Source organism: Petaurus breviceps, unplaced genomic scaffold (assembly GCF_028583685.1).
Source record: "Petaurus breviceps papuanus isolate PSGF00001 unplaced genomic scaffold, PetGlider_PUasm1.0 90683, whole genome shotgun sequence".
NCBI lineage: Eukaryota > Metazoa > Chordata > Mammalia > Diprotodontia > Petauridae > Petaurus > Petaurus breviceps.
The window spans coordinates 7,384,985-7,412,813 of record NW_027187308.1 but is presented as its reverse complement, the minus strand read 5'-3'; the positions used below and the strand labels follow the sequence as shown (position 1 = coordinate 7,412,813).

The 27,829-nt window shown below is 40.9% G+C and overlaps 1 protein-coding gene across 2 annotated transcripts; it reads left to right on the top strand.

Annotated features, from left to right (window-relative positions):
- Positions 1-528: 528 nt before the first annotated feature.
- On the top strand, positions 529-27,829 carry NIT2 (nitrilase family member 2). 2 transcript variants are annotated; one of them, XM_069065360.1, is made up of 10 exons: positions 531-859; positions 4,728-4,846; positions 12,674-12,794; positions 14,914-15,002; positions 18,516-18,609; positions 20,013-20,087; positions 21,491-21,569; positions 24,989-25,087; positions 26,281-26,336; positions 27,003-27,829. In XM_069065360.1, exons 1-10 carry the CDS (start codon positions 832-834, stop codon positions 27,092-27,094), a joined length of 852 nt encoding a protein of 283 aa, XP_068921461.1. In that variant the 5' UTR covers positions 531-831; the 3' UTR covers positions 27,095-27,829. The 2 variants fall into 2 exon arrangements, with proteins under 2 accessions (XP_068921462.1, XP_068921461.1); XM_069065361.1 differs by lacking the exon at positions 20,013-20,087 and having other exon boundaries at positions 529-859.

The window sequence follows — 27,829 nt, the reverse complement described above, 5'->3', positions numbered from 1 at the left end:
GGACGCCCCTTTAAACTAGCACCAAGCCGGGCGCTCGGTAGGTGCTTACTGTTTCTAGGCGCAAATTTCCTATTTAAACCCTATGTCAAGGGGCAGCTTCGGCCTCAGCTTCTGGAGATGCACCCCCCTTCACACTTTTCTTGCCTCCCCAGCATGGGCCAGCAAAGCTTGGAGTTGGGAGCACGTCAATTCCGTGGGCACTTATTAAGCACCCACTAGGCATCCCGAAGCAAAGACTAAAATAGTGTCTGCCCTCAAGGTGCTTGCATATCTATAAGGGGAAAATAATAGAAGAGCAAAGGGCCCCAAGAAGGCACCGGAACTCGTGCCTGGTAAAAGCGCAGGGGCTATTCAGAGAGGGGCGTGAGTTGCTCCTGGGGGAGGAGCAAGCGGGGGCCACTCGGAAACCCCGGCGGGGAGGGGGCAAAGCCGGCGCGGCAGTGGGGCCAGGGAGGCTACTAAGAACTCAGCGTCCAGAACGACGGCCGGAAGCCGAAACGCGCATGAGCGAGAAGCACCTACCGCAGTCGGCCCAGTGGTAGGTGGGGGCGTGGCCTCACGGCAGCATGCAGGCCACTCCCAGCTCCTCTCTCCCCTCTCCTCTGTGCCTTCCCATCCCTTCTCTTTTCCTTTCCCCTTCTCTCTGCTCCCTTCCTTTCTCCCTTCCCCTTCCCTTCCGGGCCTCCCCGCTGAGGGCGGGGCCATCTCTTCCTGCTTCCGGCTCGGGACTCGTGCGTCGTTCCCGCTTTCGCTCGCTTCGTGCGTCGCCTCTCCCGGTCTCCTGGTTCGTGGGCCCCGCAGCCTCCTCCCCGTGTGCGGGACTTTTTTTCCATGGAAACTGTGTCGAAAGCGATGACTCGTAAGTGCAGGGCCGGGACCGCTCCGCCTCTGCCCCCCGGGGCGGCTCTCCCGGCCCGGAGAGAGCTTGGCTCTCGGGCAGCCGGAGCTCTCCAGGCAGCCTGGCCGGAGCTCAGGGCTGGGCGCTGCCGCCCTCGCTGCCTGTTTGTCCAGCAACCTCGAGGCCTAGCGTACTGGAGAGAAAGCCCAGGACGTGGAGTCAAGAAGACCTGGGTTCAAATCTCGCTTCCGACACAGAAATCTAACCATGTCACCCCGGGCAAATCACTTACCCGCTCTGTGCCTCAGTTTCCCCATTTGTGAGAAGCGAGAGGGTTGGGCTTACAGAATCCCCGAAGACCCTTCCGGCTGCAGAGCCGTGATTTACACAGAAAGTCAGTGGTGTAGGGAGCCTAGGAGAGAAGTGTAAGAAAGGGAAACTGAGGCACGGAAACCTGACCTTCACTTTGTGCAGGGGCACTTAATCTGGGGTCCCTGATCTTCTTATTAAAAAAAAAAAGCCATTTGAATAACGATTACAATATAGTAGGTTTTCTGAGTAATTCTGTGTATTATATTTGATCCATTGGAAAGCGTTCAGAGAAGGGTCCCAGGGGCTTCACCATACTGCCCGAGGGATCCGCCACACTGACTTTTATGTAGATACAGATGTGTATATCTATGTATTGTGGTATGGGTATAGATACCTCGTCCGGGTCAACCACCGTGTCTGTGCCAGGCGAGCTGCCCAAAGGTGGGGTGACCTGCCCTGCCCCAAAGCCAGGGACCCCTTTCCTGTCACCATTCCCTTTGGGGTGTCTGAAATGTGAACGTGTTCCAGTGTTGCTGCTGTTCACTGTCCAGAACACACAACTCCCCCAGCATCTTTAGGGTAACACAGAAAACACCTCCCAGGTTACCAGTGTCATGCTCCAGAAGGTCCAGGAGAGACGAGAAGCAATGGTTGGGAGATTTTGAGGTCCGGGGGGATGGAAAATTAGTGAAGAGGAAAAAGGTAGGGAAAATAGAGCTTTTAAAAAATTTTGATTGAATTAAATATGGATTTAAACTCCACATTAGAAGAGAATGTAAGCAGCCCCTGCCCTCTTGTCTTTGATCTATATCAGTGTGACTTGCACATGGAAGGTTATTTATAAATGTTTGATTGAATTGAAAATATTTGTGCAAAGAAAAAAGTGTAACCTGTTTACTTTCCTGAGTGATTGGCAAAATTGAAGTTTCTAAAGTCAGCCCAAATTTGGAAGCTAGCATACAATTTATGGTTTTTATAGCTTAAGATTCTCTGGATTATGACATTTTGTGTATGGGGGGGAAATACTGAAAAACTTGTTCTAAATATTTTCCTTTCAAGTTTTTGCATCTCGATGACTTCATATATAATAACCTTTTATTCTAATTATTCATTGTTTTAAGCTGTTAATCAGTAACCTTCCTGCTGGACTTTGTGTTCTTTAGAAAATATTTGGAGAGTCTGTCTCACTCAGCCTCCTCCCTCAACTCTCTCCCCAAGAGCTATCAACCTCCAGCTTCCCTAAACTGCTCTTTGGCAGAGAATATATTTATTGTGTATACCCTGAAGATGCGGGGAGCTTTGTGTTCTGAGCCATGCAGTTTTAGGGGAAGCAAGCAAGCTCATGCTATCACTGCCTTACTGCCTTTCTTTAGGACCAGGTTTTCTGTCTTATTTATAGGTTTGTCTGAGGGTTGCATTGGTAAATGTTTTACAATTGGACTCTTCAGAAAAAAAAAAAGTATATACATACTCTTTTAAATTTAATCTACATTATTAACACTTAACACTCTTAACAATGCAAAAAAATAAATCAGTCCCTAATTTTTTATTTATGTGGTACATATGCTTACACTGAAAATTTAACATTCTATGCAAGCTGGTTAAAGCTGACTCTAACCCTACCCTGGTTGGGCTAGATGAAACTCTCAGTCTGTGATTCCTAAAAGCTAAAGTCTTCCTTTAACATGTAGCTCAAAGCTTCATGAGTCTTTACTGATCCCCCAATTGCTGGTCTCTGTCCCAAACTACCCAGTATTTTTTTAATTACTTGTGTATATACTTGTATTTATTCACTTTATCGATATATTTGTATATCTCCCCATTAGAATGTAAACTCTTTTCAAGGAGTGGTTGTTTCATTCTTTGTACTTGTATCTTCAGTACTTAGCACAGGGCCTCGTATAGTAGACACTTAATAATTATTGACTTATTTGTTAAAGAAAAAAAACTAAGAAAGTTTCTAGTTAAATTCAAAGTGGGCCTTTGCTGGGGTGGCTAGGTAGCACAGTGAATAGAGCACCGGCCCTGGAGTCAGGAGTACCTGAGCTCAAATCCAGCCTTAGACACTTAAAACACACAAAAAAATGGACCTTGGGCAAGTCACTTAACCCCAATTTCCCTACCCCCCCCAAAAATGGGCCTTTGCTAAATCTTTTAAAAGAGGCAGTGTTATATGGTATTAAGAAAGACCTGGGACTGGACATGAGCAGATCTAGATGCTAGTCTTGGCTCTGATAATTTAATTCTGAGTAGTTTCCTCTCTATAATTTGACTTAGAGTCAGAGGGCCTGGGTTCAAGTGATAGTCCTTCTGTTTGCTGCCTGTATGATTTGAGGCAAGTCACTTAATATCTTTGACTTCAGTTGGGTTTAAAAAAAAAACTTTTGGGGGCGGCTAGGTGGGCAGTGAGTAAAGTGCCGGCTCCAGAGTTGGGAGGACCCGAGTTCGGTTCTGGCCTCAGACACTTAATACCCACACAAAAATATTACCCATGTAACCTTGGGCAAGTTACTTAACCCCAATTGCCCTCCAAAAGGGGAAAAAAAAAAACAACTTTTAAAAAACCTTTTTTTTTTTTCAATGATAGATCTGTTTTCCTTCCTATCTCCCATCTTTAAAAAATGAAAATAAAAATAAATCCCTTCTAACATGTAGGCATAGCTAAATAAAACAAATTCCTCAATTAGCCATGTTCAAACAAGTACAGCTAGTTTGCACTCTGAGTACATCACTTCTCTGTCAGGAGGTGGGTAGCATGCTTTATCGTAAGTCAACTGGAATTGTGGTTGGCTATTACATTGACCAGGGTTTTTAAGTCTTTCAAAGTTGTTTGTCTTTACAATATTGTCAGTTTTTAAGTCTTTCAAAGTTGTTTGTCTTTACAATATTGTCATTATGTAAATTGTTCTTCTGAGGGTGAGATGAGACCTGGGTTTTGAACTTGACTGACTGGAATGATGATTTTCTTCTCAATGAAAAGAGGCAAGTAAGGAGAAAGGGGAGGACTGTTTAAAGGGAAAGATACTAAGTTGTGTTTGGGACATGTTGAGTTTGAGATACCCATTGTGTAGGCAGCAGCAGGCAGCTGGAGATGCAGAACTTTGTGACAGTTGGTGTGGAAAAGAGGGCACAGGGTGGTACTGTGGGGCCGGGGATGAGTCATCTAAAGTTAGTAGTCCATATTCAGACATTTATTAATTGTGCTATGTGCTGGGCATATAAAGAAAGGTAAAAGACAGTCCCTGCCCTCTAGGAGCTCGCAGTGAGAAGAGGGATCATTAGGACAAGTGTAGTTCTAGAGAGGAATAACTTCAAATCTCAAGTGATCACAGTTCTTGACTTCACTCAGAGTCCCTCGGTAAGGGTTATAATGAAGGGAAAAGACCCAGAACAACCAAAAGCAAAAAGAATGGACTCTTCAGTTGTCTTTAGAACCAGTGATAAACCTTGGTTTGTTAGCCCAAAATTATGTAATAAAGTCTTTAAAATATGATACTGGTTTCTGCTCACAATAAAAGTCATTAATGTTAATGACCAGCCTTCCCTAGTATTAATTTTCCTTTACTTGTTTTCTTAGAATTTCGTTTGGCCCTCATCCAACTTCGTGTGTCTTCTGTCAAGTCGGATAACCTGACTCGAGCTAGTGAGTTGATCAAGAAGGCAGCAAGCCAAGGAGCCAAAATTATAGCTCTTCCTGTAAGTATAAAGGGAGCATCTGGGAAATGCACACCTAATAAAATCCTGATTCTTGTCATACATTTCAGTTCCTGTCCTGGAAGATATAGGGGAAGAATACTAGCATATTATTTGAGGTGGATTCTACTTTTTCATCAGTATAATCACACATCTTTTTTTTTTTAATAATAGCATATATATATATATATATATACACATATATATATATACATATATATATATATATTTTAAATATTTGGTTTTAAAACTTTGAATTCCAGATTCATTCCCTTCCTCCCTTGTCACCCACCTTTGTTGGGAAGATAAGTATTTCAATAAAGGTTGTACCTGTGTAGCTAATGCAAAACATTACCATAGTAGATAAATTGTAGAAGACTGATTATGTTTCCTTCCCTCCTATCCCATCTCCCACTTGATCTATTCTTTACTTTGGTCCTGTCTCTTTTCAAAAGTGTGTACTTCCAACTTCCCTTCTCCCAGCCTGCCCTCCCTTCCATCATCCCCCCTCTCATCCCCTTCCCCCCTACTCTCCTGTAGGGTGAGATACCCTATTTAGTATGTATGTCAATCCCTCCCCGAACCAAATTCAATGAGTATAAGGTTGACCCATTCCCTTATGCCTTCCTGTTCTTCCCCTCCATTGTACTCATTTTCCCTTGCCTCTTCTGTATGAGATAGTTTACTCCATTCTGTCTCTCCCCATCTCCTCTCATTAAATTCCTCTGTCACCTCTTAATTTCACCTTTTAAGTATCATTCCTTCCTATTAGATTGATCCTGTGCCCTCTATCTATGTATACCTGTAAACATATATATATATATATATATATATATATACATACACACACATTCACACATGTAATCATATGGCTATATACCCTCCGATAAAGACTATAAATATATATATATATATATTTTTTATTACCTTCAACTATTTTCATACTGAGAAAAGTTTCATCAGTTACAATTATTGTTTTTCCATGTAGGAATGTAAATAGTTCAACTTTGATAAGATCCTTATGATTTCTTTTCCTTGTTTACGTTCTCATGCTTCTCTCGCTTCTTGTATCTGGATGTCAGATTTTCTATTCAGCTCTGGTTTTTTCATCAAGAATACTTGAAAGCCCTCTATTCCACTGAATGACCATATTTTCCCCTGAAACATGATACTCAGTTTTGCTGGGTAGGTGATTCTTGGTTTTAATCCCAGCTCCTTTGACCTCCGGAATATCATATTCCAGGCCCTTCGATCCCTCAGTGTAGAAGCTGCCAGATCCTGTGTTATTCTTGATTGTGTTTCCACAATATTCAAATTGTCTCTTCCTGGCTGCTTGTAATATTCTCTTCTTGATCTGGGAATTTCGGAACCTGGCTGTAATATTCCTAGTTTTCTTTTTGGGATCTTTTACAGGAGGTGATCGGTGGATTTTTTCAACCTCTATTTTGCCCTCTGGTTCTAAAACATCAGGGCAGTTTTCCTTGAGAATTTCTTGGAGGATGATTTCTAGGTTCTTACTTTGATCATGGCTTTCAGGTAGTCCAATAATTTTTAAATTATGTCTCCTGGATCTATTTTCCAGGTCAATGGTTTTTCCCATTAGATATTTCACATTGCCTTCTATTCTTTCATTTATTTGGATCTGTTTGACAGCATCTTGATTTCTCATCAAGTTACTAGCTTCCCTTTGCTCCATTCTAAATCTGAGGCAATGATTCTCCTCATTGAGCTTTTGAGATTCTTTTTCCATCTGGAAAATTCGGCTTTTTAAGGCATTCCTCTCCTCATTGCCTTTTAGAACCTCTTTTGCCATTTGAGTTAGTCTTTTTTAAGGTGGTATTTTCCTCAGGCTGTTGACTCTCATTTCATAATTTTCTTGCATTGTTCTCATTTCTCTTCCCAATTTTTCCTCCACTTCTCTTATCTGTTTCTTAAGGTCTTCTGTGCCCTGTAACCAGCTCATATTTTCCTTTGAAGCTTTTGGTGCAGGAGTTCTGACTTCACTGTCTTCCTCTTGTTCCATGCTTTGATCCTTTTTGTCCCCAAAATAGAGGAGTCTAATGTTGGATTCTTCTGTTTTCTTTGCTTCCTTTGCCTGGTCATGTTGCCACTCAAGTACTTGACTTTTGGGCTTTTTGCCACATTAGGACTGCCACCAGACAGGGGAGCTTTCGTCCCAAACACTGGGGTTTTCTCAGCTGCCGGAGGTATTAGTTGGGTGCCCTCTCTGAAGCCTCCACACAGCTCTGGCAAGCTGGTCACACACCCTAGGACCTCCACCCTAGACCAAAATCCAGATCCAAGCAGGTTAAACAAGAGTGATTACCCCCCGGACTGGTCACTTGGTACCCCTACAGTCTGCAGGCCAGGAGCTGAAGCTTCAACGTGGCTCCAGTTGCACTGAGGCATCTCAGCAGGCCGTTGCTCTCCTGCCTACTGGTCCCAAAGTCCACACTGCACTGACCTCTCACTTTGTCCTTAGCATCTATGTGTTGATAATTCTGGACCACCACAGCTGCTGGTGATCTGAAGTCACTCCAGCCAGTGGTTGGTCAGGTCCGCCCTGGGGCTAAAACCTCGGGGTGGAGCTGAGCTCGGCTCCTGGAGCACTGTGCTAGCTGATTTCCTGCCAGCCTGCTGGGCTGTCCTTAGCAGAAGGTTAGCTTCTCCAAGTTGTTTTGTGGTTCTGTAGCTCCAAAGTTTCTTCATAGACCCCTTTTACATGAATTGGGGAGGGTGGAAGCTAGAGCTGCATGGAGGTCCTGTTTCTACTCTGCCATCTTGGCTCAGCCCCCCATCATCACATATCTTTAATGAGCAATCCACTTAAAATATTCTTTTATAAAATCTCAAATCCCTAGTGATCAAATCCAAGTGGGCTTTCTCTAATCCACACTGTCCTTGACCACTGTGTGTCTTTTGATACTGTTGGCTACCCCTTGACACAGATGATTTTTCTTTTCTTTTTAACTTCTCTGTCTTTTCCTAAACCCTTAATTTTGTGGTTCTCCAAAGGTTTATCCTTGTTCTTCTTTGCAATCTCTCCTTTGCTAATCACATTCACCTCGGTAGATTTAACCACCATGTTACCTCTGTCATTAACTTCCAAATCTTTTTTCAGTCCTAAATTTTTCCAGATTAGCATCTCCAGTTCCTCACACACCTGTTCTTATTTTCTCTCTCTAGACCTGGTTCAGCCATTCACCTCATCTCTCATGTTGAACTTCAGGTTTTGCTTTTGATGCATCCCTGTTTCATGTTTCTCATAATTGCCAAGTGTTGATGCTTCTACTTCCCCATTTTGATCCTATCTGTCCTTTCCCTTCTATTTCTGCTACTACAATTGTAAAGCAGTTCTGCTTGCCACCTTTTATGTTATCGGAACAGCCTTAGAACAGGTCTTCCTGCTTCTGCCCTTCCTCCTATCTCCATGTCATGTGGCCAGGAGAATCTTTCTTAGTATACAATCTGGTTTCACTACTCCTTTGTTCAGAGATCTTCCATGGCTCCCTTCTGTCTGCTAAGGAACTCTTTTTCTTGACATTTAAACCCTTTACATTAGCCACTTACCTATTTCCTAGTGCTCTCCTCCTTGTCCTTTGTGCTCCATCCAACTTGTCTGTCTCTGTTCACAATCTTCCTCATTCTTCCTCTCAACTCCAGTTGTCGAATTCCTACACATACTTAAATTCCAAGTCAAACAGTGCCTCCTCTGTGAAGTCTTGGGTATCTTTTCTCCCTCTCTGGTGTTAATAATGACTTTTCACCCTCAGCTCTCAAATTAGCACTTTATTTTTTATACCTCTTTGATGTGCTTATCTTATAGTATTATGATTATAATCATCTGTATTTGTGTCATCTTCTTACTAGCCTGTAAGCTTCCTGAAGGCTGGAGCTGTTTTAGCTATACTGGTATCTGAATTATTTGTAATGAAGTAAGGCAAAAATTCAAGTCAGCAAGTCTTTATTAATAAAAAAAATTATATGTATGTAACAATATATAAAATAATAAAAAAAATCTCTTATAATGTACCAGGCCTACAGTATGCTGAATGCTGGGCAAATATTAAATTTGTTGATTAATGCAATAAACCTTACAACTTTTTATATTTTTAAGAACTTTTAATATGTAATATATCCTTTGGCTGCAATCACTTATTTTACATGATTTGACATTGAGTTCATAAGATCTGATGTGTGTTCTTTAATTCTTCATTATAAAACCATACCTTTATCACATTGGATATTAGGTACACTGTACTTTTCACAACCATTTTGTTTTTTTTGAAGTTTGGCCCTTATAGCACAAAGGTTTTCAATGAGTTTTAAGTCAGGAAAATTTCCAGGCCACTGAAGCATATTTATCTCCCATTTCTTGGGTGAATTTCTTAACCTTTTGTGATGTGGGGTGTGATGTAAAGTCATGGTTGTAATAATTCATCTCCATTTGGGAATTTCTATAATTCTAAAGCAAATCTATTTCTCAGTGTCCAATATCTTAGAAGATTTTGTACAGTTTTAAGCTTTTGCACTTAGACTTTTGGAACAGGTTATCACTAATTCCTTCAAGAGAACAAAACTTTTAGGCCTATTGGAGGTAAAAAAAAATTCCCCCAAACAGGTTTTTGTGGGTATTTTACAGCCGCATGAAAGTACCCATTTCTTACAGGTTTACTTGGATTTATTCTTTTAAGTAATTTTTATATAGTCCTGGAATGCAAAAGGGAGTTTTATCAGTAAACATTTTTTAAAAATCTTTTTTTATTTTAGGCTTGAATACTAAAATTTAAATATGTAGTAAGAAAGGAAAAAGAAATGTATTATAAACTCAAATATTAAAAAAAGAAAAAGCGTCATGTGTGCAGCAGAACATAAGAGAGGATTCAAAATATATAGCAATAAATTTTGTTTTAAGAAAGCCTATATGATTGGGGTGGCTAGGTGGTGAAGTAAATAGAGCACCAGCTGTGGAGTCAGGAGGATCTGAGTTCAGATTTGGCCTCAGACACTTAACACAAAACTAGCTGTGTGACCTTGGGCAAGTCACTTAACCCCAATTGCCCTACCTTCCCCTCTCCAAAAAGAAAAAAAAAAGCCTATATAATCAATACAGTATTGTGTTGAATGCTGTCTTTTCTTTGCTTCCTCATAAGTCTTCTTTTATTCTCTGCTGTACACTTTTTACTTGGTTGTTTTTTCCCCCTCCCTTCCCTTTTCCCCTTCCCCCCCCAGCTACAATTAAGTGTGGAGATATATATATAGACAGAGATATGTAGATATATACATACACATATGCATACATACATAGATAAATACTTTCCCTAACAGATTCTACTCCTAATCTTTATTTTAATATTTGTGTGTATCGCTTATTTCCTATCCCGGCTGACTCCTCTACTTTACTTCTACCCAATACCTTGCCCTCCTATTACCGCAGGTACCCCCCCTTCTAAAGATCCCTCCTTTATCCTGCCATTCCCATAAATCTCAGCCCCCTTTTATACTCCCCTTTGACCTATTCCCTTATCTGTCCCTCCAGAGATCCTTCCCTTGTCTTCTCCCCGCATCCTCTTAGGGTTTTGTTTCTTTTTAGATTTAGAATCTTTTATATTCTTCTTGATTGTTTTGTATTGTTTTCTCTTGAACCCATTCCAGATGAAAATAGCTTTCCAGAACTAACAGCCCTCCTCCTCCCTCATTTAATTCCTGTATTGGTTCCTCCTTTTGCACCTCATTTGTATAAGACAGTTATTCTTTTTAGCTGTTACTGAAGCGTTTTACTTTTTGAAGTTATATCACACTTAAGTCTACCTAATAACAATCTTAGACATATGTAAAACAGTCTGTCCTTACCGAGTCCCTTGTAATTGGTCTTTGGTATGTACCTTATGTTTCCTTTGGCTCTTGTATGTCAAATCTTCTATTAAATTCAGGTTTTTTTTTTTTTGCAAAGTCCTGAAAGTTTGACAATTCATTAAATGTCCTTTTTTTTTATTCAGAATTTATGCTCAGCTTTTCTGGGTATGATATTTTTGGCTGAAAGCCCAGTTCTTTTGACTTTTGATTTATAATATTCCAAGATCTGTAGTCTTTTAATATCACCTAAACATTATTTTCCAGTCTTCAGTATTCTGGTCTTTGTATTGTCTTGTCCATGAAAAACATTTTCTTTTCATAACAATAGTTAGCTATTTATGTGTTTTATTAGTCTTTGTTCTTCCAATTTGAAGAAACCTGTGCTACACTCTAGAATAGTCACTAACAACCTTTCCAACCTTTGGGTTCCCCTGAACGTCTTTTCTTGTTTTGTGAGGATTAAAAGGGCTATTATGCAACAATAGTTTGCTAAGTGTTTTGTTTTTGTTTTGGTCACATTTTCTTTTGTACTTTTGTGCAGCTGATGCTATTTCTGATCTTGAGTGATGCTTGAAATACTTGACTTCCTCACAATCTATATAAAAATGATTGCTTCTTCTGAGTAATTTGCAGAACCTCTTGTAAACTTTTTATCTTAGCATCTATCAAAGTGCTCTGCTCATAGTAGATGCTTAATAAATGCATAGTAAATGGATAAAAATACTTTGTGTAATGCTATTCAGCTCTGCCCCTCTGTAGTTGCTCAGGAAATAACTTGACTAAAAAGGTAATTCTTCCTGAGACAAGTTTAGGACATGCTTGACTTTCAAGAACAGATCATTGAAGCCTGGCTATCTTAGTTGTGAAAGAAAAAAGAAAGACAGACAAATTCTCATCTCTTCTTCCATCTCCCTCCCTTAGGTTAACCCAAATTTTTGCAGATATTTGCACATGTTAGTAATTATGTGGGTAAAGTGTGGGAAAGAATGCATAGTAGGGAATTTTCATTAGGTCATGAGAGTAATTCTTATCTCTAGAAACATAAAGTCACAGAATGTTCGCTCTGGAAAGCACCTTATAAAGATCACCTGGTTCATTTGTCTCATTTTTCAGATCACCAGAAGGAAGACCAGAGAGATGGCTAATGGTATATTTGCTTGTTCAGAGTCACAGAATTCAGTTTTAGTTCCTCATTTATCATTCATAATTCTTTGTAGGTCCTGGGTGTCACAGTCCATATGCGTGGAGCCTAAAACATCTTTTCTAAAAAAACAAAACAAAACAATTTGTTTATTTTTATTTTTAAACATTCATTTCCATAAGATTTTGAGTTTTAAGTTTTCTCCTCCTCCCCAAGACAGTGTGCAATCGGATATAGGATCTACTTATATATTTACATTAAACATTTTGACATTAAGTCATAATGTAAAGAAGAATTAGAACTAATGGGAGGAGCCACAAGAAACAAGAAAGAACAAAGCAAGAGCAAAAAAATGCGTTCAGACTCCAAAGTTCTTTGTCTGGATGTGGATAGCGTTTTCCATTGTGAGTCTTTTGGATTTGTCTCAGATCTTTGCATTGCTGAGATGAGCCAAGTCTATCAAAGTCAGTCATTGAACATTGTGACCTAGTAATGTCTTAAGGCCCCAATATTCGATGATCTCATCAGCACGTCTGTGTAATTCTCTTAGACTCAAATGGTTTTCCTTTAAGAGAGGATCTTGATGAGATAGTAGCTGAGTCTGTGTTTTTCTTGGTCAACACAAGCCCTGGGTCTGTGCTTACCTAGTTGGGGATGGGTCAGATCTTCAGTTTGAGTGCCACTGCTGTCCTGACAGCCATGTGGGAGCTGACAGTTTTCTAGAAGATGCTGTTCTTTTTAGGTGTAAATGTTTGGTAAACAACCACTTCCCTGGCATAACAGAGGGGCTTTAACATCTTTTTTTCCCCTCTTTTCTCCTTCCTCACTTCTAGGAGTGCTTTAATTCTCCCTATGGCACAAACTACTTTCCTGAATATGCAGAGACAATCCCTGGTGAATCCACAGAAAAGCTTTCTGAGTTAGCCAAGGAAAACCAAGTTTATCTCGTTGGAGGTAGCTTTCTGGGGCCCCAGGGCTATGTATTTCTGTAAAAATATGTTTGTGGGGGTCAAGTTCATATCCATGTGGGTGTTGTCACAACTGGTAATGGTTTTTATGTGACTTGTTTTTACCATTTTTGTTTTCTGATGTTAAAAGAATTGATTTGGAGTTTCCCTCTTCTCCCCTACTTCCAACAAAGTAATGTTGAAGACATACTTTTCCATAGCATGAGTTTTGCCACTGGACATTTTTCCAAGAATTACAAAAACGATTTTCTGAAAATGTTTGATGTTTGGCATATTTATGGGAAAGAGGTGAAAGATAAATCACATTAGCATATGTCCAATAGATATGTGTTGTGGGGCCTCTAATTTTACCCCTCTAATGTGAGGGGCAAAGAAACTTCCTTCTTGAAGGCATATAAGTAAGTTCAACATTTGCTTAGGTTTGTTTGAGAAGGTTTGTTGAAAGAAATTTTTTAAAATTCTGTTATGGTAATAGCTTTTACCACTCTCCTGTGAATGTATTACTGTATATTTCCATGTTTGATGTCATGTGTATGTTATATGTTACATGTGATAAAAGTTGCCCAAGAAAAATAAACATGGATGAGTTGCAGTTTATATTATGGGAGGGAATTCCTAGGTTGGTGAATTTGAATTTGAATTCATTTGAGTGTGTGCCTTGTATAGCAGTGTAGATATTATCTTCATTTTGCAGATGAGGGAACTGAATCCTAAGGAGGTTAAACAGCTTGTCTTAAGTTTATACAGAATGTTGGCAGAGCCAAAACTGGTCTAAAAAAACCCATTGCTTTTTTTCCATTGTGTCACTCATTGCACTATACTTATTTATACTGCTTTTAAAATTAAGAATGGGTGATGTAAGATTTGGTTCAATAAATCCAACAATTAAAAAAAAGTTCTTGTTATGCTCAGTTAAGGGTAAGAGGCAGGGATGAGAGAAAAGTGAAACCTAGTGCTGGTGATTATATGGAGGAACTGGTCTGCTCATTTGTTATTGGTGGGATTACAAATTTGTAGAGCCTTTTTTTTTTTAGAGCAGCCTGGCAGTAAAAGTTACAAGAATAATACCCATTGACCAACATTTCATTGTTGGCATTGTTCCCTGAAAATGTTATTTAAAAAAGAAATAGCAAAATTATCTGCCAAAAAATCTTCATAGCATGATGTACATAACTAAAAAAAATCTACAAATGATCTAAATTTCCAACATTAGGGTTAGATAAATTGCGGTAATGGAATATCATAATATTTTGAACACTGATGAGGAATGCAAAGAAATCCTAGGATCATGGATTTAGTGTTGGAAATTACCTTAGAAGCAAAACAAATCTGGGAAGACCTTTATAAAGTCATGCCAGGTTTTTAAAAAAACTGGAACTAGAACGCTGAAGTATACACTAATTATAACCTTATAATAGGAGAAGTGAATGAGATTGAGAATACACAAAAAATTTCTGATAAGAACTTAAAAGTGACTGAAAAATTGTTTTAATTTAAATAAAACTAGCTAATAAGCAAATTTGGCTTATTGTATTGACATTCAACATTTTTTTAAATAAAATATTTCATTTTTTTTAAAAAGGGGGAACAGAGAAAATAAACACAATGAATCAGACTTTTATAGCATTGCCATCTTGTGGTCTTTTGGGATCATTGCTACCAAAGACTTTTAAAGCTTCCTTTAATTTTCAAGACTCCAAGGCCTCAATGAAAATAATACCTTTTCATATTTGTCCCACAAGCCAGATGAAATTAAGTAGAGAGCTGGAGGTTTCCTACCTCTGATATGACACAAATTAACATCTGATTGATTGCTTAAGGATGAAATTTAAATTAAGGAACACTTGGATTCTTTTAAACCTGTTTTTGTTATCTGCCTTGATACTGTTTCTCATATACATGGGAACTTATTTCTAAAAGTATATATATATTTAAAAATATCACATTGAAAAGTATATGATTAAATAGCCTTATTTTTGGTGCATCAAAATATTGACAAGCCATTAATCACTTTCCACAAGGAAACTAAAGTTTTACTTGCTGTAATTCAGAAAAATTCTGTTGGTATATGTGTTAGTGTGTTGTTTTTTTTCTCTTAATGAAAGGCTCCATTCCTGAAGAAGATGGTGGAAAATTTTACAATACCTGTACGGTATTTGGTCCTGATGGAACTCTCCTGACAAAGCACAGAAAGGTAAAGAATGTGATTGGCTGTCATTTGTCTTTGTTGGCTACTCTGCTCCATTTTTGTTTTTGTATGCCCATCTCATAGAAGATACTTAATAAATGGTGATTGAGTTTAAATACTTACAGGACCTCTAGGTAAAGAGATCTAGCAGTTAATCAGTGAAGTGGGATTCGAGTTTAGGAGAGAGATAAGGGGTGGATGTGTAAATTTGGGAGTAATTTTTATGGATGTGTCACATGAACCTGTGGAAGAAGGTGAGATCATTGATGGAGCAAATATAAAGAAAGAAGAACTTCCAGGACAGAGACCTGTGGAATACCCACACTTCAAGGGATGAGTGAGCAGTGATGATTTGTCAGGGAGATTGAGCAGGTGTGGTCAGAGAAGTAGGAAGAGAAATGGAGAAATCCTTACTACAGGAGTCAAGGCAGAGAGAATCTGCAGGAGGAGGGGAAGTCAAGGCTAGGAAGGGCTTGAGGATGTAGCAGGGAAGGGAGAGAAAAGTGTCAGAGGTTGGAAGTCAGATTAGAAATGCAGTGGTGGGTAAACTGAGTAGAAATGATCTTTCTGGGAGTTTGACAGGGAAATTTAGTTCCATTTCAGGAAGCATTTATTAAGTGCCTATGTCATGTTAGGTTGTAGGGCTACAGAGACAAAAAAGATGATAGTCCTTGTCTCCTCCAGGTACTTACCTTGTACTGGGAGTGGGGTGGGAACAGCCACATAGATAAATATAATTAAATACAGGAAATATATGAAATAATTATAAAGTATATAGGGAGCTGATGTTAACAAGAGATAGTGAGAAGGGAGAACATTTCAGGCATGAAGAGGAGCATTTTAGGAAGTGCTTTAAGTGCCAAACAGAGGAGTTTGCATTTTACTTTAGAGGGAGTAGGGAGCCACTCAAATCTATTTAGTGAGGGAATGAAACAGACCTGTGCTTTCAACTGGACAGATTTTTGGAAGATAGGTGTAGAGAGGGGAAATTGGAAATAGGGAGGTCATTCAGTAGTCCAGGGAAGAAGGTATGAGAGCCTGAATTGGGGTTCTGGCTGAGTAAATTAAGAGAAGGCTGTAGGCATGAAAGATGAAGACCTGACAACTGACTGAGTGTGGGGATGAGACACCTATCCTGTGCTGGGGCCACAAAAATAGCCCCTTAAGCTTGAGTTCTAGTGGAGGAGAATGGGGAAGAGGATCCAATATGTGAACAAGCAGATACACAGGTATGCCTAGGAACATTTAAGATAGTGAAAAATGTTTGTAACGGGATGGCTAAAGGAGTGGTAGAACTCAGAAAAGTGCAAATAATTGAGAAGAATGCCTTCCTGAAAGAGATGGAATATTTCAAATATTGTTTTTCCTATAGAAAGAACTGTAATTGGGGTGGTTAGGTGGTGTGGTGAATAGAGCACCAGCCCTGGAGTCAGGAGGACCTGAGTTCAAATCCAGCCTCAGACACTTAACACAAAAACTAGCTGTGTGACCTTGGGCAAGTCACTTAACCCCAATTGCCCTCCAAAAAAAGGGCAAAAATCCCCCAGAAAGAACTGTAATCTTATAATCTTAAGGAGAAGCAATGCATCAGGGAGGTAGATCAGCAAAGCCATCCAAAAGTTTTGTGGATGGTGCTCAGTGCTGGGCTGAGAAGTTTTTATTCCAGAGACGTTAGGAAGACACTGAAGGTTGGTAAGCAGGGGAGTCACACAGCAATATCTTACCTAGATGGAGATTGTTTTGGCAGCCAGGGAGAGGATGTGGATGGGAGAGGAGAGCCTGGAGCAGGCCTCTGAGCCAGGTGGTGGAAGCAGAGGAGGAACGTAAGATATTCGACTGTAGAGGAAGCAGGAATGAGACTTAGGGTGAGGAAGAAGAGTTGGCTGGACCACAGGCTTTGAGAGTGGGAAGGGACCTTATTGGCTATCTGTTGAACCCATGTGCACAAGTATTCTTCACTTTAACATACTTAAGAAATGCCATCTGTCCTCTGCTGGAAGCCCTCCAAAGCCAGCCCATCACCTTTCCAGGCATCCCATTCCACTTTTGGTCAGCTCTGATGACCAGGAAGCTTTTTCTCACCTTTCATCTAAATTTATTTCTTTCCCACTTCCGCTAGATTTTCCTGGTTCTAGGGACCAAATAGAACAAGTCTAATCCCTCCTTCACTTGATAGGTCTTCAAATACTTGCAGACAGCTAGTATATTCTGTGTATTTTCTACAGATTAAACATCCCCGGTTCCTTCAACCAGTTATTATGTGGCATGGACTCCTGGGTTAAAAACCTAGGGGTCTGAGAGGATGGTGGTGATCTGAAAAGAGGGATGAGTTTAAGAGGAAAATCACAAGTTCCATCTGGATTATGTGGAACTTGATGTACCAGCAGGGCTGGGATTCAGGAGGGGCATTGAAGCTGGATGTATAGATTTGGGACCAATTTGTGTAAAGACAGTACTGAAACCTCTTGTTGGTGATAAGATCACAGGAGAAGGAAGAGAATGGAGGGAAAAATAAAGAAAAGCTCAAGTAGAGCTTCTGATGGACACATACACATGTACATCCATAAAGGATGGAGCTAGGTGATAGTCACACAAGGAAGACCGAGGGAGTGGTTCAACAAGTAGGAGTCTTACAGGAGAGAATAATGCTGCAGAAAGAATGGAGTGGTGACTGTGTCAAAGCTATTGGAAAAATCAAGGAGGGCTGAGAAGAAGTCGGCAGGTTTAGCAGTTAAAAGGTCTTTGGTAACTTTGGACAAGGTATTTTCAGTTAAAGGATCCACTGTGGTCAGGGGTTGAGAAATGGGTGAGATGCAAAAACAGAAATGAAACAGTTCCTGCCCTGAGGAAGCTTATTTTCTATCGGGAAGGGATGGGGGAACAGTACAACATATATACAAATAAATATGGAGTATATATAAAATGATGCAAAGTAGTTCATTTTTTCCCCCAATACAAAATAGTTGAGCAAGAGAGAAATGGGGGTGGGAGGAGGGGAGAGAGAATGAATGAATGAGAATAAATATATGTGAACACCTGAGGGCATCAGCAAAATTCCTGGGTGAGACAGAGCACTGGGATTATGCTTTGAAGGGAAGGAGGGTAGGCTATGGATTCTGTGGGCTGGGGGAGAAGAAAGATTCTTGATATGGGAGGACTACTTATAACAAGGCATCAGAGTGGGAGATGCCATGCATAGGGAACATTTACTAGGCCTATTTGAATAGAACAGAAAGTGTGAGGAATAGAACTGGGGAGAGGGATAGGAACCAGATTGTGGAGGGCTTTCAGTGCTCAACTGAGGGGTTTATATTGCATTCTGAAGGCAAATGGGGGAACCACTGAAGATTTCCGAGATATCTGTATGTAGAAATAATGTGGTCCTTCAGCCAGTGGGTAAGATTTACTAGGAGGGATGTTTCCAGAATTTTTCCACAACTCCCTATATTTGCATATATAAAATATTTGTGAAGACTTGTGAGCATTCCTTGGTAACCATACCAATTATTTTTGAGACAGCTTCACTTGTTTGACATTGATGTTCCTGGAAGGATTCGATTCCAAGAATCAGAAACGTTGAGTGCTGGTGACAGTCTCTCCATGTTTGAAACCCGTATGTACCAGAGTTGAATGTGACCGTGATCTTTGGGTCATTTCTTTCTTACCCATTTGTCCATGAAGAGCTGCAGGTACTTCCATCCCCTTCTTGGGTTTCGTCCTGATATGAGGCAGTGTTTCTTAGACCCACAGTCAGCATGTTTTCTTTAGCCCCATACTGGGACGTGGGTGCTTGGAGTCTAGACTCTAGTCTAATGCCTTTATTTTACCAATGTGGTAAGCAGACCTAGAAAGAAGTGATTTGCCCAAGGTTACAAAGCTAATGAATAGAGGCACTGCCATTTTAACCCAGGTCTTCTTACTCCAAATCCAGTCATATTTTCCCTAACACTAAAGTTGGCTATTTTGTAAAACCTTGTTACAAGCTAGGAGAGGCAGCCTGGATAATGGTGAGAGAACTGGTCTGGGAATCAGGCAGACCTGGGTTCTGCTCCTGCCTTTACATATACTGGCTTTGTGACCTCAGGCAAGTCTCCTGGGGTCCCAGGAAAGTTTCTAGAAGTGTGAATTGACAACAGCTGCTTTCTGATCTACATTGGGATTTACCTCGGTCAGTGAAATCACAGGTGCCAAACAAAAATACCCAAACAGCCCCATACACTTTCTCTCAGAGGGCCTGGCACATAGTAATAAATGCTTGTTGACCAACCAGCCGACATTCACTGGGCAGATGTGGAATGAGAAACTTCATGTGAGCAGTTGGACACTAAGTTGCTTTCCTGCCTGCTATTTTATTTATTCTAGCCTTCCGATGATGGCCAGGCCCTGCCTCCAGAAAGGCATCATTTAGGATGAATGAGAGTGCAGCTAAGACCATTCTGCTATTTATACACCATCTCCATTTTTTAACTAAAAGGACTAGCACTTTTATTTTGGAATTCCAGTATAGCCCTGGGAATCTGAGGGCTATTCTGTGATTTATCCATATCTCCTAAGTCAGTCAAAAAGCAGTTAATAAGTGCTTACTAATGTACTAAGTACTGTGCTAGATATTGCAGTTACAAATTTTAAAATGAAACAGCCCCTGGCCCCGGGGAGGTCACATTTTCAGGAGATTTGGGTTGTCCAGGATCCTATAAACTAGGCAACATAGACCCCTTTGGCAGTTTGCTGAAGCCTGTGGGGCCTCTCCTCAGAATGATAGGAAATCAATTATATTAAAGTGCAATCACCAAAAGATTTAAAAAGAAATGTAGGCTATTGGCTCTGCCTTAAAAACCCTTGCTATAAGCCAAGCTGGGGTATATTTGGGTGAAGGGGGGCCTGAACCTGAGCTCCAAGTCTTCTCTTACTGGAAACTTACCCCCTCCCCGAGTATTACTGTTGTTGCTTTTATTATGCTTCTCTTTGCTTAGTGACACTGACTTTTTGTCTAAATCTCTTTTGTCTGAGAAACAGCTTACTGCAAAGTGGGTGTGGGGATTTGCTATGACATTCGCTTTGCTGAACTGGCACAAGTCTACTCCCAGAGAGGTGAGGACATTTTGTTGTTGCTGATGAAATACTTAAGGGCCTTGAATTTTGGCCTTGGAGTTGCCTAAACCTGAATATGTCCTTGGTCAGTTAACAAGTGTGGGGAAAGCCCTGGAGCATTTGAGACTGGGGAAAGGGAATGGATAAGAATCAAGTCAACAAGCACTCATTCAGTGTACCACCGTGTGCCAGGCGCTCTGCTAAGTGCTGGGCATACAAATCTTTCTCTACCATCAGGGAGCTCACAGTTCAGTGGGGGAGACAACATGCAGATGGCTGTGGACAAACGAGAGAGAGATGGGACAATTTGGAGAAACATACTGGGCAGATTCTCATCCAGTCTGCCTGAAAATACCCATCAGTCCAGCCAGTGCCTTCTCAGGCAGCATATTCTGCTCATTTATGGCACATTCAAACCTGCCTAATACTCATGCCTTCAGAATCCTCTCCACTTAAAGGTGGAGCAGAGAGCTCCTTCCTGAGGCCTTCCTTGCTGCCCTCAGCTCAGTATGTTTGCTCCTCAAGATTTCCTTGAGCACTTGGTCTAGATCTCTCTTTTGTGACTTGGTTACACTGATCTTTTTTTATAGTGAACTCTTCTGGTAAGGTCCTTGAGGAGAAGGGGCCTTGTCATTTTTCATCTCTTATTCTTAGCACCCACTAGAGAGATTGAGCAAAGGCCCTTAAAAACTGCACTTAATTGGGAAGGGAAGGGGAAGGAATAAGCATTTATATAGCATTTACTGTTTGTCAGGCACTGTGCTAAGGCCTTTCTAATTGTTATCTCATTTGATGCTGTTATTGATCCATATTACATTTGAGGACACTGAGGGTCACACAGCTGATAAGTGTCTGAGGCTGAATTTGGACTCAGGTTTTCTTGACACTAGGCCCAGTCCTCTATCCACTGAGCCACCAGCTATCTCAGAAATTGGCAAATGTTTATTGAATTTATTGAATAACTGTTATGTGTTCAGTGCCATGAACTTAGCAGATTTTTGGCAGAAATAGAGATAACTGGATCATGCTATTATCTTAGTATCCTTCTTGGACTTGTCTGAGTTACAGTCTCATATGACATGAAGCAGTAGGAGATGAATTCCCTACACACAAGCGATTTATGATCTAATGTTCAGATTGAAATCCATCATTCAGAGTTGAGAGAGTTTGGCTCAAATTGCAAATGGTTCTTTTTCACTTTTCTGTGGGGCACTATACTATAGGTGGTTGATTACACAAAAAAGGAGGTTTGTTTTTGATGGGCTTCATATCTGTGCTGCTTGTATAGACTGACCCAGTCAGTGTTTTCTTAAGATTTGGGGCTATCAGGTGTACCAGGTGAGGAGCAATGACATGAGCTCTTGTCTCAGACCAATATCAGCTTTCATGTCTTTTTCTTTCAGGTTGCCATTTGCTGCTATACCCTGGTGCTTTTAATTTGACCACTGGACCAGCACATTGGGAGCTGCTTCAGCGAGGCCGGTAAGATCAGGCTCATGTATATATATATTTTTTCTTGCTTTTTGGAGGTGGGGAGGTGTAATGCCAAGCAAAGGCAACTTCCCAAGGTTCAAAATACCAGCATAGGTGCTCTCCATTTTATTCAGTGAAAAATTAAGAACAGAGAAGATCAAAATATGACATCATTCAAAATACAGCATTTACTAAGTGTGATTCAATAATCTCCAAGTACTACCCCACCCCTGGACATTACATTCATTTAATCAATCACAAAGTCCCTCTTCTAAATACTACTCCACCCCTAGGCTGTACATTCATTTAGTCCTTCACAAAGCCCCTCTTCTCAAATGGAGATTAGTTTCCAATCATAAGTAAAGTACATTCATTCAGAGCACAAAAAAAGTCAAAAGTTCCCCACTCTTGGATTACAATTGAATCTACCCCAGAGTTACAACAAGCTTAAGCACAGCATTTAATACCCAAATGGAGGCCTTTTCTTCATCTTGACACAAGGCAAGTTCTCAGCAATCTTTGTTCCTGGGGAGACAAAGCTTAGCAAGGCCACAAGATACATTGCCAGTCTCTTCATTAATTCATTCTCTGTCTGCAGAACAGTCCTAAGACCCCTGAAAACATTAGCAAAACCCTCTTCCAGGATTTCTATAAACATACAACAAGAAAATCCTTCTTCAGGGCTTCTGAACCAACAGCAAGGTTCCAAGACCTCTGCAACAACAGCACTGCCCTTCCCCAGTGGGTGCAATTCACTCTCTGTCTGCAGAACAGTCTCAGGGGCTCTGAACCAACAGCAAGGTTCCCAAACCTCTGCAACAACAGGACTGTCCTTCACCAGTGGACAAATCTGGCAAAACAACATCAAAACAGACAGACAAAGTACCAGCATAACAGCCATGTCTCCTCAGTCCTTGGCAGCTCTGGGTGGCAGCTCTCAAAAGTCCTGGGCAATTCAAAGTGGCGCTCAGCAATCCTCTCAGTCTGTCTCTGCCTCCAAGGTGCTGCTTCCAAAAAGTTCTTCTACCTCTCTCTTTTCTTGTGTCTCTCCAAATCTACATCACCAGCTCCTCCCAGTTCAGCCCTCTCTTTTCACGTCAACAAGTCCATCCCACAAGTGGGATTCACAAGCTCTGGGTTTTAACACAATCAATTTGAAAACCAAGCCAATACAGGAGGATCTTTATATTCCATTACTATAACAGAAGGCAGGGGGCATTTAGGGTTAAGTGACTTGCCCAAGGTCACACAGCTAGTAAGTGTTACATGCCTGAGGCTGGATTTGAACTCAGGTCCTCCTGACTCCAGGGCCAGTGCTCTATTGTGCCACCTACCCGCCCCCTCAGGCTCATTTTTTAGGGCTTTGTCCCCCTGAAAAATTTTACAGCTTGGTAGACTGCTGGCCCACCAGAAATGTACCATCCACAATGGGCTATCACCCAGTCTCAGCTTGACCACGTTGGGCAGATCCAGAGGGAAGAATTCCTGCTTGTTGTGACCAATCACACCCCTGGTCCCCAGGAGCCCCAGCACAGTGTTGTGCCCCTCCTTGTCTGGGTCTGGGGGCTGGAATCCAGGTTGTAGTTTCTGGAGAAATCATGTCATGTAGGGTATTTGGCCCTGGAATCAGTCTGCATTCAAATTCCACCTCAGAATATCTATTTACCTTGTTGACTGGGCAAGTCCCTTAACCTCTGTCAGAGTTTCCTTATCTGTAAAATTGTGGTAACAACAGCATCTGCCTCACAGTAACTGTGAAGTTCAAATAACATACATGAACATTTCGCAAACTTTAAATTACTAGAGAAATTTCAGCTATTTGAAAATCTAAATTTTTTTGTTACTTTGGGGAAAATGGATGAAGTGTTTTGTGTCCTTTTAGGGACTTGATCTTGACATCTCCCCTGTCTTCAACTCAAATATTTGGTCATGGTTGGGGGGCTGATATTGAACTCTTATTCTTGTAATGCTTACTTTTAAAATTTACTAATAGCCATCTTTTTAAAATTAGAAACTTGTAGTTTCATTAGTACAGGGAACTTTTGGTGAGAAAAATTCCCTCTCTCTCAATGCCCTGAAGTTGTGAGTTTTAGTGAGTTGCTTCCAGGGTCACAAGCCAGTGTGGGTGAGAGCAGGACTCATACCTGGACCTTTCTGACTTTAAGGCCGGCCCTTGTACCCAGTATGCAGTGCTGCTTTTCTGTAACCACCATAATTAGACTTTCTTGTATAGTGCTCTATAGACTTTAAATTGTTACCAGACGCATTCTGTCTCCTTATTTGTATTGAGAAATTGATTGAACCTTTTGGCTTAGAACGCCATAAACAGGACCCTGCTTGTCTGGTCATGATCTAATTGTAGATCAGAGTCCATCTCGTCTGACTTGTTCATTTTACAGATAAGGAAGCGGAGGCCCAGGAAAGCATATTTTGTAGCAAATTTGCTTCTAGACATGTTTCAGATTTTCTTGTTTCCTAAATCCGTTTTGCCAGTTTGTGACCAAGGACTGAAGAGAGAGATAGTGGGAGTCATGGATGGCCAGGGTGTGAAATGGGAATGGGGTGTGGATGGACAGACTCTGCTAGCGAAGCAAAGAGAGATTGTTTTTCACCTTGTCTTTGTACCCCCAGTGCTTTGTACAGAGCAGGTGCTTGTTCCAGCACTCTGGGGATCTGTGGCCTCATGGATGAGCACTTCTCTCCAGCTTCACAGATCTAAACCGCCTCTGCCTGTGTACCCTGTGAAGTGCTCGTCTATAGCCACCTCTGCGTTAATAAGGGAGAGAGAGGCATTCACTTAGTATTCTGGGAGCTTTCCTTGGGTTCTCCTGATGTCATGAGGAATAACTGACTATGGGCTGGTCTATGGACACTGGTGTCTCCAGCAAGTTCACAGATATGTCTGAAGCTAAAAAACAACTTGAGAGACATGAAGGTGACCTGATGTTGACACCATTGCTTCTTCCCAGTCTTATTTGTATGTAGAGGATTGCTTCCAGAAAATCCCAGATTGCTCAGAGGGAGCTGAATTGTCCGTGGCTGTGACAGGGACAGGCCATTTGCTCTGGCTTGTCCCCCAGGTGATTGTCACCAGTTACTGAATGTGAAGGCCCTGAGGAAAGTACATGTGCCACGTTATGGTGCAGTGTCTGTTGTTGTCTTCTTGTTGCCTCTTGCTCTTCCTCATTTGCCTCTTGGTGTTGTCTCCTGAGAAACTCTTCCATCTTGTTCAGCAAAAAAGGTGCCACTTGGAGTGTGTCCTCTCTGGATGAGAAAGTACTGTTACTCATTCAGCATTTACTAAGCGCCTGCTTTGCCCCAGACACTGGAATTTAAAGAGGCAAAAGTCGTAAGAGGAGAGACAACACGTAAATATCTGGGGCAGAAATTTTGCAACATGATGTGATTTTTCCTTCTTTTAATTCTAGTGCTGTAGACAACCAGGTGTTTGTGGCCACTGCCTCCCCTGCCAGGGATGTAGATGCCTCATATGTTGCCTGGGGACATAGCACTGTGGTGAGTCCTTGGTAAGTTTCTTCATTGTGGGTCCCTTGGAGGATTGTCTACATGTAAATTTCTGACACTGCCTTAGTTTATAGCATTTGTACTTAGAGCACCCAACAAGGATGTTGAGGAGATATCATGGTATTGGGAGAGAGCAGTGAATTGGGAGTCAGAGAACCTGGGCTCAAATCTTAATACTGTTATTTATTGCCTATGTGACCTTGATCTATAAAATGGGGTAGAATGAGATGATTTCTAAGGTCCCTTCCATTTTTAAATTTGGGATATAATCTCAAGCCAGGAATCCTTTTCAAGTTTCTCTCTAGCATTTGGTTAGTTCTATCTGTGCATGGTTGGTGTTTCCTTATAGATGTGGCCCAGGGAGCCACCTACCATGTGATAATACCCAAGATCTCACAAAGTAGTAAGCTTCAAATGTAGGATTTGAACCCAGGTCATTTCACTTTAGAATCAGTGCTGTTTCCACAGTATTGCACTGACTCTCATCAACCCAGTGACAAAGTAGTTAAGTGGTTGTACAAAACTGGACTTTTATTTCTTACTTTCCAAAAACTGAACTATAGAGTTCTAGGAGACATTTGGGGGCACATATGTTTAGGTGTGTTTGGGTTATAATAGTAAGTCAGATTTTATTAGCCAGGCCAAGTGTGCAGGAATCTGTTATATCTAATTTGTCTATAAAACAAATTCATTCTTAGCTGCTATCAACTAAGTAAGAGTTAACTACTAAGTGAGAAATTACAGAATTCTACAAAGGTTTTTGAACATTCTCCATGTCAGTCTTTCTCTTGGTATTTAGCACTGATTGGAGATAGAAGTAAATTAAAAAATAGACCCTGTGTGCACCATTGGATTTACTACATACTAATTACATTCTTGTCACATATTATGTGACAGATGTACATTAGGAAGAGAAGGATAATATAGTCTTCATCCTTGGAGACAACAGAATGTTTGACCTAGAACGAACCTAAGATACCATTCCGTTCAACTCCCTTGTTTTACAGGTGAGAAAACTAAGGCCATTGAAGGTAAAGTGATTTACCCAAGGTCACACAGCTACTAAGTGTGAGAATGCAATTTCAGCACCATGTTCTTGCTCTTTCTACTACACCAACCAGTTATCCATCCACCTCTACCTATAGAAAATGCATCCATTAAATATGCCTTTTTTCTGTGTTGGCTCCTTTTGTAGGGGAGAAATCCTGGCCCAAGCTGGCATTGATGAAACCATTGTGTATGCAAACATAGGTAAGACTCTCCTGGTTACTAATTCACACTTCAGTGTTACCTTGCTCTTCATCCCTCAGCCAGTTTATTTGTGACTGTGGGTGAGCTGCCTCCTGCCTCTCAGGAAAGAGGATGTGAGCCAAGGCACAGAATCCTAGAGCATGAAGGGGAAGCCATCCAGGGACCCCTGCCCTCCTGGTGGAGGGTGGGCTTCCCAGCAGCCTGTTCTGCTTTTGTGTAATGATTTCTACTGTCATCCAGCCTGAACTGGTTTCTTGGTACCTTGCTCCTATTGCTTCTGGTTCTGCCCTATGGGACCAGACAGAACCACAGGGATCCCTCTTCCACATGATGCTGAGGTGTCTTTCCTCCCAGCCGCAGATCTGGTCACACATACTTCTCAGAAATGGCCAATGTGCTGGTTTGTTTCACTTGACTTGTTAAAAGGGAGTGTCCCTTAGGGAGTATAGCAGAGGAAGTGAGAGTAAGGATAGTAGTAATAGTAATAAACATCAGCAAAGCCCTTAAAAAACCAACCACCTCCCTCAAAGCTTAGAGTGACACCCCCTTCCTCCAGGATTAGACCCAGATCAGTTCACAGCGAATGATTTCTAACATCCCAGCAATGAAGAGGTGTTGCTCCCAGAGGAAGCTGTGTTTTAGTAACAGAACTTGCTCTTCTTACAGACATAAAGAAGTTGGTTGAAGTTCGCCAACAAATCCCTGTTCTCAGCCAGAAGAGGGGAGACCTCTATGCTGTGGAATGGAAAAAGCCCTGAGGGTCCACTATTGCTGAGGAGGAGGAAGGAATTCTGTCTGGATCTTGGAATTCTTATCTGGACCTCCCTGTTTTGTAAAAAATTCAACTTTTTTCTAGCAGTGAAGGATAAACTTATGAGATGACAGACCAACACACTGATCTCCTACAGAACATTTTGATTATTAGCCATTGGCTTGTAATGGAAGGAAAACCAATACAAGTGAGAATAGAAAAGATCTTGCCATGTAGACATGGTGACCAGTTAAAGTAGTTATTAGCAGAATGAAGTGTCAGATCTGAATTAGGTGCAGAATTCACATAAAACCCAAGGTGACCACTCCATTTTATGGAGTTGGAAGTCTTGAAGCCAGAAAATGGTTTTGTTATATTGCTTTTCCCCAGAAGTGCCTAAGATTTCAGACTGGCCAATTCAAGGAATTGTTTTGATTATAATTGGATGTTAAAAGGAAGAGCTCCTATTTATCCTGTGGCAATGGAGGCTGGGTGTTGAGTTACTTCCTAGTGATAGGAGGGGAAAAAGAAGAGCGATAATACATTAAAACAGGAAAAAAAAGTAAGTTCAGAGGAAGATGGGGGCAGATTTGTGGTGTTACATATAGTATGTTCTTTTTTTGAACGAACTGCAAATTTCCTTTAAACATATCTTTAAATGCTTGTGTTAAGCACATAATATAAATTATTTAAAAGATGCCTAATAATAAAATTAATAATGGGGCCTCTTTCCCACCTCTCA

Bases quoted from the DNA above. Each gene is read 5' to 3' on its own strand.
- NIT2 (XM_069065360.1), top strand. From the start codon at position 832: ATGGAAACTGTGTCGAAAGCGATGACTC. The intron at 4,847-12,673 runs GTAAGTATAAAG...CCTCACTTCTAG, and splicing joins CCAAAATTATAGCTCTTCCT to GAGTGCTTTAATTCTCCCTA. The intron at 20,088-21,490 runs GTGAGGACATTT...TTTTTCTTTCAG, and splicing joins ACAAGTCTACTCCCAGAGAG to GTTGCCATTTGCTGCTATAC.